An 18,578-nucleotide genomic window follows, 5' to 3' on the forward strand; every position below is an offset into this window, starting at 1 on the left:
TTAGTTTACCTTGTTCTTTCAAAATTTGGAAGATCGTTATGGGTTAATATATATTTTCCCCCACTACTTAGACCGGCTCGTTTTCCGGCCAAGTCCCCGCGTTTTCCGTTGCGGCTAACGTACGCCTTGGTGGGTGTGTGTGTGTAAATATATATATATATATATATAATACGCCCTGTTACATTATCCCACTCCTACTCCTCACCTATTTTATTTCCAAATCCAAATCACACTCGATCTCTTCAATCTCATATTCATTTCTGTTTTATCAATTATATTATTAATTTGGATTCAGCATGTTCAATCTGTTTTGCTTCGATTCCAAAGGTTTCGGTGGAGATTGAATCGCATCGCATCATTTGTAATTGTAACTGTGAGAATTAGTTTACTATTTTTATAAGTTTGATTTTGTACGTTTGAAAATGCGTTCGTTACGCCGATTCATTAAGTCCACCACACGGAAAAAGCTGCTTAGTAAGTACGACGACTTCTCTTTTACTAGCCTTGTTAATTTCCGATCGAAGCGGTATACATCGTGATAGGTTTAGGTTTAGGACGTTAGATCAATATTACAATACACAAACAAACAGCTTTGTTATTATTTGAGATTATGCCGCATCGAGCAACATATTTTTTTCCGAGGGATCTGGAAGGTCTCATCTCCAAATCGGAAGCCATTCATTTGATGAATGAGGATGGAGGAGGGAATCAGCAGCAGTCGGATGCAGGAGGTTCGGGATGGGATCATGTGAGGTACACTCAGCTTGCTCATCATGACGATCATCTGAAAGATGCAATCGATGATGATGTTGAGGAGGATGACGATGATCGAATTGCGGTGAGTGTGATTGATGGTGTTTCCGATGATGATAGTCGATGGAGTCTAGTGCGTAGGTGGTGTAAGGCCTATTACTTGCAGCTTAATCTAGCAAAACGCCTTTCACAACAAGCTACCATTAGTAAAGAGGATAATATTGGTCCAGGCAGTAGGTGTGGTGTTGCTAGCTATGATGCGGAATCAGTTTCATACTGTCTTTGGGTACATTTTTTTTTATTTCTCTCTAATTATTGATACCGTTAGATGTTTATCTTGAATGATTATGCTGTGGGCACTCGTGATTCTTCATACTAAGGTGTTTCCGCAATATGCATTTTCTGAACTTGCTTATGTTTTCAGGTTAATGGTACATTGTCTTATGATGATAAGATATCAGATGGTTTCTACAACATCCTTGGAATGGATCCGTATATGTGGATGATGTGTAATGACTCGGTGGAGGGCAAACTTTTGCCATCTTTGTTGGAACTTAAAGCCGTTGTGGCTGCTACTTCATCCCTTGAAGTGGTTCTTGTTAACAGATACAAGGACTCCCGGCTAAGGGATCTGGAGGATATAGCAGAGGAACTATACTTTTCAGCAGAAAATGCACTTATGTTAGCTGAAAATCTTGCAAAACTTGTTTCTGCAAGTATGGGGTATGCTTCATTTGTAATGTTTATGGCATCAGCCTTTTTGGTGTGACATATTGAATATTTATAGTTTTATTTTCATTTAAGGGGATCGTTTCCAGTCGAGCAAGGTGATCTTCATGAACAATGGGAGTGTACTAGCAAGAGAATCAAGGAACTTCAGAATAACATAATAGTTCCCATTGGCAGCTTGTCTAATGGGCTCTGTAGGCACAGAGCGATACTCTTTAAGGTTATTATCAACTTCTACTTCATTACAGAATGCAGTATAATTTTCTTATTAGTTGGTGTAGATTAGTTAACATGTGTTCCATTGTGAAGTCAAAGCTATGCTTTGTTTACTTCTTAGTAACTATTCGAATTTGCGAGACAGGTTTACAATGCTTACTGATTAAGTTTTATGCTTGTTCAAGAACGGTCCTTTTTCTTCAGTTTTTATTTCTATAGTTCTTTTTGTATATGTGAACATTTATAATCGCTTCTGTGACACCTTAGGTTCTGTTTTCTCTAAAAAAGATACCGGGCTATAAGTGTTTTAAGAACGATATTTTATCTTATATGTATAGATTTCTTCGTGTATATTTAACTAATTTTGATGGATTGTAACTTTTCTTTATGCAGAAACTGGCTGACTATGTGGGATTGCCTTGTCGGATAGCAAAAGGCTGCAGGTATTGCGCTGAAGATCATAGGTCCACGTGTCTTATCAGAACTGAAGATGATAAGTTGACAAGGTCCAGCCCTAAAATTTGTACTCCCTAAGATATCATATTATATATTTATTTACAGTCAATAATGAAAGTTGTACATTGTTTATATAAGAAATGTTCTGACGATAATATGCCTTCGTGACATTGAATATAGTTTCAACAAGGAATATATTATCATAGGAGATTTTGGGTAAATATGTCATACTTTTCTCAGTTTCTCATCATGTTAATACATAATCTTAAGAGATGTGACACGTTTAAACCCATTTTTTATCAGGGAGTATGTGGTTGATCTTATTGGGCAGCCGGGAAATTTCTATAATCCAGATTCCTCTATAAATGGAGATATATTTTCTTCGGTATCTTCATCCTTTCAGAATCCTCATTTAAAAGATGTTCAACAAGTTCCTAACACTTTATATACAGGTATGCTGTGTTTTTCTGGTGTCTAGCATTAATGGTCATTTTCATTTAGCATGAATATGGTAAATATGTTTGTTGGCGGAGGAACAGCTGGAAAACATGCCACAGCCTTAAACTAACAAAATAAAAGAAAAAATTCAGAAAAAGAAAAGAAACAATGTGAAGAGCACTTAAACAATGGTTTCATGACACATAATAAATTATAAATGGTTTAGTTAAGAGTGACAACTCCATATCATAGTCCACTAGATTTCTTTTACTGATTATATAGAAGTAAAATTATCGGCCATAAATGTTTTAAAAGTCAATTTCATGGTCAATCAGATGCGGAAGTTTCGAGTGATGGAAAAAATAGAGAAAACCTTCCTGCAACTACCCCAAGATACCTGACTCTTGAGCCTTCTCTTGCAATGGACTGGCTTGAGATAGCTTGGGATGACTTGCATACCAAGGAGCGTATCGGTGCTGGTACCTATTTCTTATCCTAACTTATTAGTCATTATTTTTGCATAAAAATAAACTTTAGTCTTTATGTCTTTTGATCTTCAGGTTCATTTGGGACTGTGTATCGTGCAGAGTGGCATGGTTCGGTTAGTACTGCATAGTACACACAATGTTTTACTATTATTGGCTATTTTTATATATTTTATACAAATTCTGATTTATAAACAAAATGAACTGGTTTATTGTAGATTGTTGCTGTTAAAGTGTTGACAGCCCAGGAACTCCATGATAATCAATTGAAGGAATTTCTAAGAGAGGTATATTATCTTTTGAATATAATATGCATCTTTGACTTCTTTCTTTTTTTAGTTTTGTGAAACTATTGTTTGATATGCATCTATTTAACTCATCTTGCAAGGTTTCAATCATGAGACGTGTGCGCCATCCTAATCTAGTACTTTTCATGGGCGTCGTTACAATGCACCAACGTTTTTCAGTTGTGACCGAGTATCTCCCAAGGTGAGCTTTTTCTTGTATTTCAACCCGTTACGTATGAATGCGTCAATTTGGAATTGTGTTTATAAGTTTATCTCAAATGGGCCAAATGAAAAAAAAATGTTTGCTTAATGGGAATGGGTCAAATGGGATGAAAATCATCCAAATTCGGTTGTTCAAGAAACCGATCTATTAAATAGAGTTCCCATATTGCAGCTAGGCCTGTAAATGAACTAAACGAACATGAACAAAGCATGTTCATGTTCATTCGTTTGACTTTAATCGAGCAAACGATCTAACACGAACAATTAAACGAACGAGGTTTACTTGTTCATGATCGTTTGTTAAGAAAACGAACGTGTTCATGTTCGTTCGCTAATAATGTACATGCACGGTTCATGGACGTAAACATCATCATCATCATCATCATCGTACTCAGTATATCCCACCAATAACAAAGCTATGGTAGGGTCTGAGGAGGGTAAGATGTAGACAGCCTTACCTCTACTCCATAGGGATAGAGAGGCTGCTTCCGGTGAGACCCCCGGCTTGATAGTAGTTTTGCATCAAGCCTTGGACATAAGGCACATAGCACTCAATCATCCGGACGTCGGCTGATTGGTGCATGTACCCTTGTCTTTCGGCTATCAATGCCACCACCTGATGCCTGATTAATCGTCCGCCACATTTAACGTTATTTTCACGAGATTAGTAAAATAACGTCAAAATTAGTGCAATTTCACTTTTTCCCACCCGAGGGTTCACACATACATACATTATATGCGCGCACCGCAAACAGCGCGTGGTTCATGGACGTAAACGAATGAACATAACTGAACATAGATGATCGGACATAAACACACAACAAACAATAGTTAAAAGTAAACCTGAACATTAATCTGTTAAGCCTAAAAATTTAATAAAACTAGTTTAAATTGTAATGAGTGATATTTTGTTTTCATTAAATTAGATTAAATTGTAATGTTTTTTTAAAAGATTTAAATGCATACATACATAAACAAATGTAAAATAACGAACGAGAGATCTATTCATGTTCCTTCGCTTAAGTAAATGAACAAAAGTGTTGTTCATGTCGAACTTCACGCCGAACAATTCACTGAACATTCGGTTCGTTTACAGGCCTAATTGCAGCATTCTCAGTTATTTCATGTTTCTGTTACAAGGGTAGTTTGTTTCGTCTTTTACACCACCCAGCCTCTGGAGAAATACTGAACACGAAGAGACGGATGCACATGGCGTTAGATGTCGTATGTACAATCTTTTCTGTATTTAGTTTCTTTTATTTACAACTTGGATACGCGATCACAGCAACATTCTGATGTGTTCGACATATATGCAGGCAAAGGGCATTAATTATCTCCACTGTCTTAGTCCTCCTATTGTCCACTGGGATCTTAAATCTCCAAACTTATTGGTTGACAAAAACTGGACCGTAAAGGTACATAAACAACATATGTTTTGTTCTCATCACTAGTTTATCCTTAAATTTACCTTAACTAGATTCCATATGTCAGGTTTGCGATTTCGGGTTATCAAGGTTCAAAACGGATACCTTTATATCATCAAAAGCCATTACTGGAACTGTAAGCCGTCCTCATCTATGTCAAATGCTCGTACATTATGCATTCAATGTTTATTTTTTTGTTTTAAAATATATTTACGGGTTCAGCCTGAGTGGATGTCTCCAGAAGTCCTTCGAGGGGAACCTGCGGATGAAAAATCTGATGTGTACAGTTTTGGTGTGATTTTATGGGAGCTTGTGACCATGCAACAACCCTGGAACGGGCTTAATTCAGCTCAGGTTTGTTCAATAACAAATATGTTCTTATTTTTAAACAAGCTCTGTTTGATGAAAGTATGAACATGTCAATTTCAGGTGGTTGGGGCTGTGGCATTCCAGAAGAGGAAACTTACAATACCTACTAATGCATCTCCTGCACTAACTTCACTGATGGAATCTTGTTGGGCCGAGTAAGAAACTTCATCTTTTAGTTTAGAGCGGGATATATGAACTTGGCCCGTTTATAAATTATAACGCCCTGCGTTTTGTGTGAATAGTGACCCGATGCAACGTCCAAGCTTTAAGAGCATAGTGGTCACATTAAAGAAGTTACTCAAGTCTCCTCAAAAATCAAAATAACTGGCTGTTCATGCCGAAATCTACTTGCTTGTATCTCTTGAAACAAATTCTCTCTTTATAAAATTGTTTGTTTGTTTTATTCTATGAAAAGATTCAGAAACATATTTGGTTAATTTGACAAGAAGAATGGACTTATGAAGTTGGGGATAACATCTCAGTCGTTAAACTTAAATGATATGTTGTTTTTTATGTCACAAGAGAACACTAGTTAATATATTTGGTTAACGTTTACAAATTCATGTGATGTAGTTAAAAAATACTTAGAATACATAGTTTCTTTTAAACAACCATTTGATACGCCATTTTATTAAAGCATAGGTACTTGACGGTGCTTAAAGCACAATATATATATATATATATATATATATATACATATATATATATATATGATTGATTTCTTTTGAGAACCACTTTGAGTTTTAAGAACTCGAAAGAACTCAACGTAACAAATTTTTTTTCGAATTTTTTTTACATATGTGTAATACGCAAGTGTAAGTGATGTACAAAAAATTAGGGTATTTTTTACACACCGAATCGACTTTTAACACATGTGTAACTAACGTCTAAACTTGTGTAATTATCAAAATTACTTATTCTCTCTCCTGCTTCATTTTTTAATTAAATTTAATCTCAGCCACATATTTCATATCATTTTATTAAATTTGTGGTTCAAAATTGAGTTCTTAAAGTTCTTAAAACTCACCATGGTTCTCAAAATAACCCTCTCCTATATATATATATATATATATATATATATATATATATATATATATATATATGTTTCTTAAAAATGGTAGATTCTTGATGGCAGGGGTGTGCATAGATCGGTTTGGGGCGGTTTTGGACCAAACCCATAACTATAACCGATATGTCGATTAACGGATAACCATAACCATAACCATAACCGATCTGTTATAGCAGTTTCGGTTAATCAACTTTGAAGGTTATAGCGAAACGGTAATGGGTCGGTTAATCGTAACCAAAACAATGTAATTGGGCCTAAAAATTTGGTTATATTAGAAAACACTACGTTACATCATCCAATGGAATATATAATTCATAATATCAATAACAAATATTCAAAAAAAAATGGCAATATATAATCTAACATATGAAATTCAAGTGAATTCGATAACAAATGTTTAAACGAAGATATAAAAATAGTATAACTCAACAACATGTGTTGGTGAAAGTTAATCTTAAACATATTGTTAGTTAAATAAATGGGTCGGTTTGGAATTACCTTTAACCAATACCGACCCGTATTTTTCGGTTTTCAAAAAATTCATAAACCGACCCATCGGTTATGTCGGTTATCGGTTAAAATTGGTTCGGTTAACGATTATGATGGTTATGTTGCTCACCCCTACTTGATGGTATTGGATATATTGGATAAGTCTTTGCCTTTTAAAATGGTAAAGCCAGTCCTATGGTTGTCGAAAAAGATGTAATTTAAGAGCAGAAAAGGTGTGCGAATTGTAGTTAAATTTTTTTTGATTTTTCATAAGAGCATTCAGATCCAATCCTCTATCCGAATTAGCAAATGTCGTCTTGACCAAGCAGTGGGTTATGCTACCTAGTCGTTTGGAGATGAAACTGTGTACTGGTGGGAGTCGGTAGAGAAGAGGAAGACCCTAGAAGAAATTAAGGCCATGAGGTGGGATGACCTGAAGGAGATGGTGATGAAATGATTGTGCTGATGCTGAGGTTGAGAGGGCTGAGATAAAGTTTCTAAATCTGAAGGCGGGAAAAATGACACACCGCAAATACGATGCTGAATTCAACCGCATGTCAAGGTTGGTACCTGACATGGTAAACACTGAAGTGAAGAGGATCAAGTGCTACATCAGAGAACTTCCACAGAACGCCCGCACCTTAGTCAGGGCAAGTAAACCGGCTACCTTTGACTCTGCTGCCGAAATCGCAGAGATGGTTTACGATGACCTGGCTGTGGACGATGTGGTGTTAGAAGATAAGAAGGAGAAGAATAAGTTGCTCCTGCTAAACGACTTGTTACTCAGTTGTGGAACCCTAGGGATAAGAAGCAAAAGGTGCGGGAGAAGAGGTCGTGAAAGACATGTGGTAAGATGCACAGTGGTGAGTGCAAGTGGGGTATTGGGACTGATGTTTGTCACAAATGTGGAAAGGCGCATGGAGGAGAGTGCAGAGTTGGATCAAACACCTGTTACAAGTGCGGGAAGGTGGGGCATGATCGATGTCGAAATTTCAATAAAAAATACTTATAAAATACCTTTACTAGCTAGGGCAAGTAAGGTGTCGAATCCACAGGGAATCAGTGAAAAGTGCAAGTGAAACTCAATTTCTATTATAAAAATATTTAAAGTGGACAAACGATGTCAAGCGATTTAAATGAGTAGTTTGTAAACAATGAAATGAAAATAACCAAACTCCAGGGTTCGGGTTTTGCATTAAGTTAGGAAAATGATAAACTTCTTTGGACGGTTTCTTATAAAATATGTAAATCAAAAGACTTAACGATTGACTGTGTTGATCGTCAGAACTGAATCCGAACAATTGACACGGCTAAATGAAAATCTATTTGATAATTGGTTTTACTTGTTGAAACACAAACTCAATAATATAGTTAACGATAAACGGGTCAATGACGAAAGAACTTAATCCTAATTGTTGATGGCCACAAATCAATTAACTGACAAAATATTAAGTAATCAATTAATAAAAACCGTTTAAGAACAAAAGCAAACACAAAGAATTGATCAACCGAATGATTAATCAATTACAAATCCAAAGTTAAAGTATAGAATAACAAAACCTAACATGCAACTCAACCCTACACCTGGAGATGGTTATGAAGCCTTTAGCCTAGCATCTCGATCTTCATACTCTTGATGATTGTGTTAGAGAAAGTGTTCATGGATCAATCTTGTGATTAGGATGAGTATTGGTGGTGTAAGATCGCCTCCAAGAAGTCCCAAAAACTGAATAATATTGAATTTTTTCGACCTTAGGGTTTAATGGCTTTATATATGGAAGAAAATCACCAAAATCCCCTTTTCCGTCAGACCAGACCGTAAGCTATGGTCTGGCCACCGTAGCTTATGGTTAAGCCGTAATCTGCGGTTTGTTTACTCTGCTTTACGGTTGCTACCAGACCGTAAGCTACGGCCTGGAGAGCGTAGCTTACGGATGCCACTTCTCCAAAACTCCGTTTTCTCGTTCTTCTTGATTCTCGAACGTCCAGTTAAGCTCCCGATCGCCTCTCTTCGTATAATCTCGATTCTTTCGTCCTTAAACATTCCAAATGAGCTCCGATTAAGCTCCGCCTGTAACCACAAACACACTCAAAGTAATCGTGTTCACAATATATAACTAATTAAAATACACGAATTTAAACACTTAACACACATATTTTTACCCACACATCACATCCCCACACTTATCATTTGCTTGCCCTCAAGCAAACTCTCATGCAACAGATACACCTCGATCGATGGTTCATCAATTAACAGTATTAATACTAGTGAGGTATAAGGTTATACCCGATTCCCCGGAAACGACACCATTTTGATCGATGTCGAAAGGTCAATCAAAAATACTTATAAAATACCTTTACTAGCTAGGGAAAGTAAGATCTCGAATCCACAGGAATTAGTGGAAAGTGCAAGTGCTTGAATATGTGCTTTATCTGATCTTCTGATGTTATTATGATAGATTAGAATTTGATTGTTAGTACTGTCTACTTGTCTTGATGATATCAAGTTTGATTAAGATTTGATTATGTTACAACTGTTTATGTCAAAATGTGTTTTATGTCAAAATTAAGTGATGAAATGAAGTTTTTCCAATGAATTTTGCATAAATACTTTATTTTGATCACAACATTAGCAAGTTGTTAATGGTGTTGAGATATGATAAGATTATTCAGTTCAAGCTTTGAAGAAGCTTAAAAGAAGGATTTTTAAAGGAAAGACTCAAGTAGTTATTTTTGCTGAAAATTATGTCATATGCCCAGTTGGAAGGACATGCACTTGTGTATGTTTGGTCCTTTAATCTCTACAGATTCAAAGGATAGCCATTGACCTGAGAACTGAATGCATTTGGGGTAATTATGACTTGTTTCTTATTCCTTCACTTAAAACTATGTCAATAGCTTTGACTTTGAAAGGACATATATTCACATGTATGTTTGGTCCTGTTGACCACTTGTGGTCAAACAGGATAACCATTTGCCTGACAATGAAGAGATATTGGGGTGATTGAATATTAAACTGTTCAAAATGGGAAATGATAGTACATTGACTACTTAGCTGATCATATGGAATTAATTAGCTAAAAGGACCATAGTATAGTCATTAACAAGTATGGTTGCTTTCTCATGATGATGTAAAATTTAAGGTGATATAAACATAATAAATATGTTAATCTTTATGTGGAGATACATAGTTGTCTTTGAATGTCTCAACATAAATCTCTCCAAATGATAGGAAGAAAAGTGATTACCCAGTCATACACAAGCCTGTTGTTATTTGGTCAACCAAAAATGAAACATCTTTAAATATGACAAAGAACATGCTTTAAGAAAATTTGAGAAAATATCAAAAACAAGGGGAAGAATGAATAAATCAACCATAAGTTGATAAGTGTTTTAAATATTTTATCAAACAAGAGGGTTACAACTAAGAACTACAAAGATGTTGACAAAATTTGTCTCATCTTGAATGAAAGGCTTGTTATTTAACAGTAAGTCCAACGTTCAACCTCTATATATGTTCGAATATCAAAAAAAAAAAAAATACAAAAAATCCAATAATTCTGTCATACAAAAACAAGTTTTTGACCAAATATAGGAGGTTGGAGGCAAATTGGGGTGATATGGGGAAAGCAAAATAAGCTTTGAGAAGAGATATGAGGCATCATAGCACAGTGTTGACCATTAATGCATTATGCTTTAATTGAACCTTAATCATATCACCAAAGAAATGAAATTCATGCTAAGTTTATACCTGCTGTTAACCTATCTATGTTGTCATAATAACGCTGAGAGTGAAGTATTGAGAAAGTTAATTAGTCAATATGATCCCATTCTTGAGATCTTTTCAGAAAAACGAAGAAACTGTTTTGAAGAGAAATATAACTGAAATTTGATCTCTAAATGCACCATTTGCTCTTAAACTATGATCTGTAATAAAAAAATATATTTTGACAAGTAGTTTAAGTCAAAAAGTGTTGCAGTTTTCCTTAAATATGTTGAATATGTAAGTTCGGGTAAGGTTTGATGTTTTATAACCTTTCCGGGCACAAAACAGTTGAATATGGTTGAATATATATTTTCGGGTAAGGTTTGATGCTTTATGACCTTTGCGGGCAAGCTTAGTCATTTTTGACTAAGTTTATGATTTTCGGGCATGCTTTGAAGTGTTTACACTTTCCGGGTAGAGTACACTGTTGTACAAATTTCCCGAGCAAGCTTGAAGTCTTGAGATGGTTATGTGTTATAGCTATATTATAACAAGAAATTCTTGTTCCGGGCAAGCTTTGCATTTTATATGCTGATTGTTATTCCAAGCAAACTTTGTGAACTTAGGTTAGTACACCGAGTAAGTTTTGTGATTTGTGTGAATATGTTGTTAAGAAAGGTTTGTTAACCTTTCCGGGCACACTTAGATATTATTGTTTAAGTTTGTCATTTTCGGGTATGGCTTGACATGTTGATATCCCTCGAGTAAGGGCATACCTGATGATTGAATATGTGTATCCTAGTAAGCTTATTGCTAACTTAGGTGTTTCGGGCAGGCTATTTGAAATTCTATACTGTATCACACTTAACTGTTCATGTGTTTTAATTTCATTCCTAGCATGCTCTGTGATATTTTTGTTTATGTTTTCGTTGAAATTACAAGTGTTTTCGGGCAAACTTTGTTTTCCGGACACACTTTATATTTCGGGTACACTTCTGTTACCTCAATATACTTGGTAATTTCAAAACTTGACTCTCCGAGTACACTGTATGCTAGAAGTCCTTTTTCGGGCACACTTTGTACTATAGGAAGGTTATTCAGGTATACTTTGCATAAGAAGGTTGTTCGGGCACGATAAAACATTGTGAAGGTTGCTCGGGCACACTATGCTTCCAAGTATGCTTGATTGAATATGTTGTTGAGTATGATTGATTGATTACGATTCTTATTTCATTAAGGTTTATGCTAGATTAAGCTTTTAATTTAATTTTAAGAAATTTATATGGGTGTCTTAATTGATTCCTAGTAAGGAAGTTTATTTGATACTTTTATACTTGATTATGTGTCTTGTGATTAAGTTCTCAAGAGGTATTTCAGGTAAGCTTTCTTCATAGTGTCTTGACTTTAAATTACTTAGCTTGACCAAGAAAGGTTTGTAAGTGAAAAGAAAGGGTTCGGGCAAACCTTGTAAAGATTTAATTGAAAATATTACCAAGCAAGGTTTGATGCTTATTTTTCGGGTAAGCTTTATGTAAGTGGAAGTATACCGAGTAGACTTTGGATATATTAAACTTTCCGAGTAAGGTTTCATTAACTTAAAAGATAAATATTGTTTATAATATATCAAGTGGATAATGTTACTGTGTGACAGCTAATAATTCACAAAATGACAAAAAACATTTAAAACCCACTTTCAAAAGGTATATAAGAGGGAGTTAGGCAAAATTTTCAACATTATTTTTCCCTCTCTCTCCTTCCACTGCAACTGCTTACTCACAAAGAAACCTAAACCGACTCATCGCATTCATTAATAATCCAAACCCTAACTTGAATCAGCCCTCTAATTGTTGGGTTTCTATGGAATTTACAAACTTAGTTAACCGTTTAACTAGTTATAATTAATGCGGAAACGTGATAGACAAACTAAACATATGAACAACCTAGTTTATTCATTTCAAGATTACCAATAATCTATTTACTAGAAACCCGAAGCAAGGATCACATGATACGGGAATAACTAAACTATCAAAGCATATAAAACACTTACAATCTTAACCCTTTAAGAGTTTAGTGATGGTTGAAGAAGATGATGATGAATGCAAGACTTTCAAAGGAAAACCCTCAAACGGAATATACCCCGAGCCTCCAACACGCACCGAGCTATGCTAGGAAGCTTGAACACGAAAAACCCGAGACCCGAACTTTCCCTTCTTTGGCCGTGAGCTAGAGAGAAAAGAAAGAAAGGGTGTGTTTTTTTGAAAGGTTACTTGAAAGTGTTGTAAGTATTGATCATTATATTTACATGCACACTCTTGATTAGATGTTTATACAAGTCCATACTCCATCTATGTTTGCATGTTGACAATTTTGACCAAGTGAGTGGGGTGTGGGGCCCACCCAAAATCGGCCCCAACATATTTTATTTATTTATTTATTTATTTTTTTTTTTTATGTTATATATTTTATACTTTATAAAATATATAAACACCCCATCTTTTATAAACCATTTTATAAAAGAATACATAGTTAAATAATCATTCCAATTATTTAAATAAATAAATTAACCAATTAATTATTTAATACTTTCAAGTAATTATTCAGAAACCCGTTTTTCTGAATGTGTCGTGTTCTGTATTTGTCTTAAAGATCTTATCTTAACAAATACATAATTGGTGTGTGTCTAACTCGTTATTGGGTATGACCCGACTTGGATCAAACATAACTAGCCACATTAACTTAATTATGTGTCTCGGGCATACGATATTCCAACAATCTCCCACTTGCACGAGACTCATAGGAAGTTAATGCTAATGGTGAATACCGCCTAACAACAGGTCACCACCCCTAGTGTGTTTGACTAAGTGCCATTCAATAACATCATCCCCTTCAAGTCCATACTTGATATGATATAGGTAAGTCTTATCATTATTTCCCTTTGTTACTAGATGTCCTGTCAAATCGGAGAGACACAGATTGATCATTCTCTCAATGATTTAACTTAACAGGCCTTAGACATCTAAACTCTCAACACATAAGAGGAACAAATCCCATCTTGACTGCATACATCCTTGTTGACATCTCGTATGATATCTGAGCTCTTTCTTTTATGTCATCGTGTTACCGAAAAACAAAGAAGAGAGTCAAGTTATCAGACTTGATGAAAAACTAGATCCAATATGCATCTCAGGTCAAAGGACACAATGATACTCGCCTTTACTCAAGGATTACTTATGATCAGTTGCACTAACTCCATGCAGTGATCCTTGAGAGCGGATCATGTCCAATATTTGTATCCCACAAATATCTATGAACCTTGGTGGCAAACCTATGCCTTATATTCATCACATGAATATCAACCAATCCGGGTTCATAATAGTCTTACCTTCATACTTGTTCCCACAAGCATGATCGACTACGGACGTTTAGAACAACATAAGTCATTCATGGATTAAACATGCAAAAATAGAACATAACTCATTTAATAATTAAAACTTAATTAATTTCATGAGATACCCATTACATTCGTTCTTATACAAACACTAAACACGGATTAAAACCACTCACTAGAATACCGAAGTCCTAATGCACAAACATGACCCTCATGCTTTGGCCTATCGAGGAGCTTCGTGAGTGGGTCCGCAATATTTTGATCGGTATGAACTTTGTGAATACATATCTTTCTCTTTTCAACTTCATCTCTTATGTAGTTGAATCTGCGCTCAATGTGCCTCGTTTTCTGATGAGCACGAGGCTCCTTGATCTGTGCAATAGCACCCTCATTGTCACAGAATATCTCTAGGGGCTCCTGAATGGAAGAGATAATCCCTAGATCCATGATGAACTTTTTCATCCATGCAGCCTCTTGGGCTGCCATTGAAGCGGCTATGTACTCAGATTCTGTAGTGGATAACGCGACAACATCCTGCTTCGAACTCTTCCAAGAGACAGCGCCTCCATTTAAGATGAAGACATATCCCGACTGTGACCGAGAATCATCTCGGTCAGTTTGGAAACTCGCATCCACGTAACCCTTTACGACGAGTTCCTCCTCACCAGACCCATATATTAAAAACATATCCTTAGTCCTTCTAAGGTATTTTAATATATTCTTGACAGCCATCCAATGACTGTCACCTGGGTTGTGCTGGTATCTACTTGTTATGCTTAAAGCATACGAGACATCCGGTCTAGTGCACATCATTGCATACATGATAGATCCTATTGCCGAAGCATAAGGAACATGCTTCATCCTATCCTGCTCTTCCTTAGAGCTGGGACTTTGGGATGAGCTTAACATGGTTCCTCTAGGAATAGGTACCAAACCTTTCTTAGAGTTTTCCATCCTGAACCTTTTCAGGATTTTATCAATGTACGCACTTTGATTGAGTCCGATCAATTTCCTTTGTCTATCCCTATAGACTTTTATTCCCAAGATATATGTCGCTTCTCCAAGATCCTTAATTGAGAAACGACTACTTAACCACGTTTTAACGTTTTCCATACTTGGTATATCATTTCCAAATAAAAGTATATCATCGACATACAAAATAAGAAAAATGATTATACTCCCACTAGCCCATTTATACACACATGCCTCATCACCGTTTTGGACGAAACCAAACGCTTTGATTTCTTCATTAAAACGATGATTCCACATCCGTGATGCTTGTTTCAATCCGTAGATTGATTTCCTTAATTTACATACTTTATCAGGATTAGATGGATCGACAAAACCTTCAGGCTGAACCATATGGACATCTTCCTCAAGATATCCATTTAGAAAAGCGGTCTTGACATCCATTTGCCATATCTCATAATCAAAATGAGCTGTAATGGCAAATAATATCCTGATCGACTTAAGCATCGCGACCGGCGAGAAGGTTTCATCATAATCAATCCCTTGAGTTTGTGTGAAACCTTTTGCGACAAGTCGAGCTTTGTAAGTATCTAAATTTTCCATGCATATCGGTCTTCCTTTTGAAGACCCACTTACATCCAACCAGTTTGGAGTTAAGTGGACGATCAACCAATTCCCAAACTTGGTTATCGTGCATGGATTGCATCTCGGCGCTCATGGCTTCAAGCCACTTGTCACAATCAGGTTGTGACATAGCATCTTTGTAGGAGATCGGTTCATCCGAATCAACCAAATAGCAATCATCCACAAGAAATCCATATCTCTTGGGAGGTTGACTATCCCTACTAGATCTGCGAGCAACGTGTGTATGATCAACCATTTGATCATCTTCAACATCCTCGTGTTGAAAGCTAGTATCGACCAACTGTGTATCATCCAGTGATTCTTGAACCTCTTCAAGTTCCACTCTCTTTTCACTAGGTCCTTCCATAAGGAACCTAGTTTCTAAGAAGTATCCTTTGCGTGAAACAAACACTCTTTGTTCACTAGGATCATAGAATATATATCCTATATCATCCTTTGGGTATCCTATGAAGACACACCTGATGGATCGAGTCTCAAGCTTATTTGGGGTGTCACGTTTAACATAAACTATGCATCCCCATACCCTTAAATATGAAAAGGATGGAACCTTTCCATGCCACACTTCATAGGGTATTCGATCCACCTTTTTGGTCGGGGCCATATTCAAAATACGAGCCGCTGTGAGTAGCGCATATCCCCAAAATGATGGCGGTAGTGAGCTTCGTGCCATCATTGATCGAACCATGTCCAACAGTGTTCGATTCCTCCTCTCGGATACTCCGTTATGTTGAGGAGTTCCAGGAGGAGTGAGCTGTGAAATAATTCCACAATCTCTAAGATGACTTTGAAAAACATCACTTAGGTATTCGCCTCCTCTATCGGAGCGGAGTACCTTGATTGTTCGGTTGAGCTGATTTTGTACTTCATTTTGAAATTCTTTGAACATTTCAAAGGCTTCATGTTTGTGTTTCATTAGATAAACATACCCATATCGACTAAAATCGTCGGTAAAGGTAATGAAGTACCTTTCACTATTCCTACTAGTTGGCTTGAAAGGTCCGCATACATCCGTATGTATGATACCTAACAAATCCTTAGCCCTTTCATTTGTACCTTTGAAAGGCTCTTTGGTCATCTTGCCTTGAATACAAGATTCACACTCATCAAACGAACCTAACTCGTTTGTTTTCAAAAGACCTTTCTTTTGGAGAGTATTTATACGATTCTTGTTTATGTGTCCAAGGCGACAATGCCAAATGTAGGAATCACTCAAACCCTTTTTGAGTCTTTTAGTAGAAGTTTGATATAATGAGCTATTTGAGGTATTATCATGAACCAATTCATAAATACCGTTGTTTGGTACAGCTTTAAAATAAAAGATACCATTAGATGACACATGCATTTCCGATCCTACAAATTTAAAGTCAAAGTTACATTGTCTAAGAAGGTGCACAGAAATAATGTTCCTAGTCAAACTAGGAGCATACAAAACATTTTTTAAAACAACTTCCAAACCACTTGGAAGTGATAAAGTGAAGTCTCCTCTAGCGACCACGTGTACTCTTGCACCGTTGCCCATGAAAAGATTCACTTCGCCCTTCTTTAAGTCTTCATTCCTTTTGAACCCCTGCAACCAATTGCAAATATGAGTTCCACATCCGGTATCCAATACCCATGTGTTAGAAGAAATAAGATTTAGCTCAATATTAATCATAAAGACATTACCCGAGGTATGCGCCGCATTCCTCTTGTCTTTTAGCTCTTTTAGGTAGACCGGGCAATTGCGTTTCCAATGTCCGGTCTCTCCACAACCAAAGCAAGGATCATCCTTATGACCCCTAGGTTCCACAACCTTTTGTTTCTTTGCCATAACCGGTGATTTGCCCTTACCCTTAAGGTGCATAGGGGGACCCTTCCTTTTAGCTACCTTAGCCTTAAGATTGGGTTGAGATCGATTCTTGAATTTACCTTCATTGATCGCAAACACGGGTAAAAACCTTTTGCCCATGCTCGCCTCGGCTGTTTTAAGCATTGAGTGAAGTTCTCCAATGGTTTTGTCCCACCCGTTCATGTTATAATTTAACACGAAAGTGTCGAACCTTTTCGACAAAGAGTTAAGGATCAAATCCGTTGCTAACTCATTTGAGATGGGACAATTGAGCTTGGCGAGGCGATCAATGTAACTTTTCATCTTAAGTACATAAGATGAAACTGGTTGATTATCATCCATTCTACATGCATGCAAGGCTCGAACCGTTTCGAACCTTTCAACCCTCGATTGCTTAAGGAACATTTCCTTAAGTTGAGTAATCATGTCGTACGCATTATGGTTTTCGAAATCCTTTTGGATTTCGGGAACCATAGTCGCCAACATGAGGCATGACACTTGAATGGAATCTTCCGAGAGTTTGACCCAATTCATATATTCGACCTCACTTCCATCTTCCGGTTCTTCGGGGATTTGTGTTTCCAAAACATGATATAATTTTTCTTGTTTTAGAACAATCCTTAAATTTCGGAACCAATCCGAAAAAGTTATTGTGGTTAAGACGGTCTTTTGCGAGAATAGATCGGAGAGATACGTTTTGGTTGTTAGGGATAATGTTGTCGTCGACGTGTGTGGCCATCTGCAGAATTTTAAATAAGTTCATTTTAGTGTTTTAACCTTTTAATTATTAATACCCTTTTATATATATACCAGATATAATTAATAATTAAAATCTAGAATCCAACGATAAACCCGACTCCGGTTAGGTGACCTTTTTCCCTTTGTCGGTTTATCAAGGTAGTTATTCATAACAATTGCAAACCATTTTGCAACTTCTAGAATTTATGGGACCGGTTCGAAATCATATTTCGTGTTGGCATGTTTATCCCATCAACACCCATTAGACCCCATGCTTGGGTGACCCTCTTCACATGGTTCTAATTTAAGTCGTCCTACTTGTATCAACTTGTAATATTAACATACAAACGGTTAGGTGACCTTTTTC

At 36.4% G+C, this 18,578-nt stretch overlaps 1 protein-coding gene across 1 annotated transcript; it reads left to right on the forward strand.

The window, feature by feature from the left end:
• The first annotated feature begins 244 nt into the window (after window positions 1–244).
• LOC143609784 (serine/threonine-protein kinase CTR1-like) lies at window positions 245–5,747 on the forward strand. The gene is made up of 16 exons (XM_077084439.1): window positions 245–1,039; window positions 1,178–1,476; window positions 1,558–1,702; window positions 2,092–2,204; window positions 2,458–2,606; window positions 2,928–3,071; window positions 3,153–3,193; window positions 3,296–3,364; window positions 3,466–3,566; window position 3,743; window positions 4,727–4,810; window positions 4,903–5,001; window positions 5,078–5,146; window positions 5,233–5,364; window positions 5,440–5,534; window positions 5,622–5,747. The coding sequence occupies exons 1-16, from the start codon at window positions 611–613 to the stop codon at window positions 5,701–5,703; spliced, it is 2,052 nt and encodes a 683-aa protein (XP_076940554.1). The 5' UTR covers window positions 245–610; the 3' UTR covers window positions 5,704–5,747.
• Window positions 5,748–18,578: the final 12,831 nt, after the last annotated feature.

Source organism: Bidens hawaiensis, unplaced genomic scaffold (genome assembly GCF_021521415.1).
Source record: "Bidens hawaiensis isolate Kalapana, Puna unplaced genomic scaffold, B.hawaiensis_p1.1 tig00015641_1, whole genome shotgun sequence".
Lineage (NCBI taxonomy): Eukaryota > Viridiplantae > Streptophyta > Magnoliopsida > Asterales > Asteraceae > Bidens > Bidens hawaiensis.

Coding starts and splice junctions, on each gene's coding strand:
- LOC143609784 (XM_077084439.1), top strand. CDS start 611: ATGCCGCATCGAGCAACATATTTTTTTCCGAGGGATCTGGAAGGTCTC. Junction 1,477..1,557: donor CTTGTTTCTGCAAGTATGGG/GTATGCTTCATT, acceptor TTTTCATTTAAG/GGGATCGTTTCCAGTCGAGC. Junction 2,205..2,457: donor GAAGATGATAAGTTGACAAG/GTCCAGCCCTAA, acceptor ATTTTTTATCAG/GGAGTATGTGGTTGATCTTA.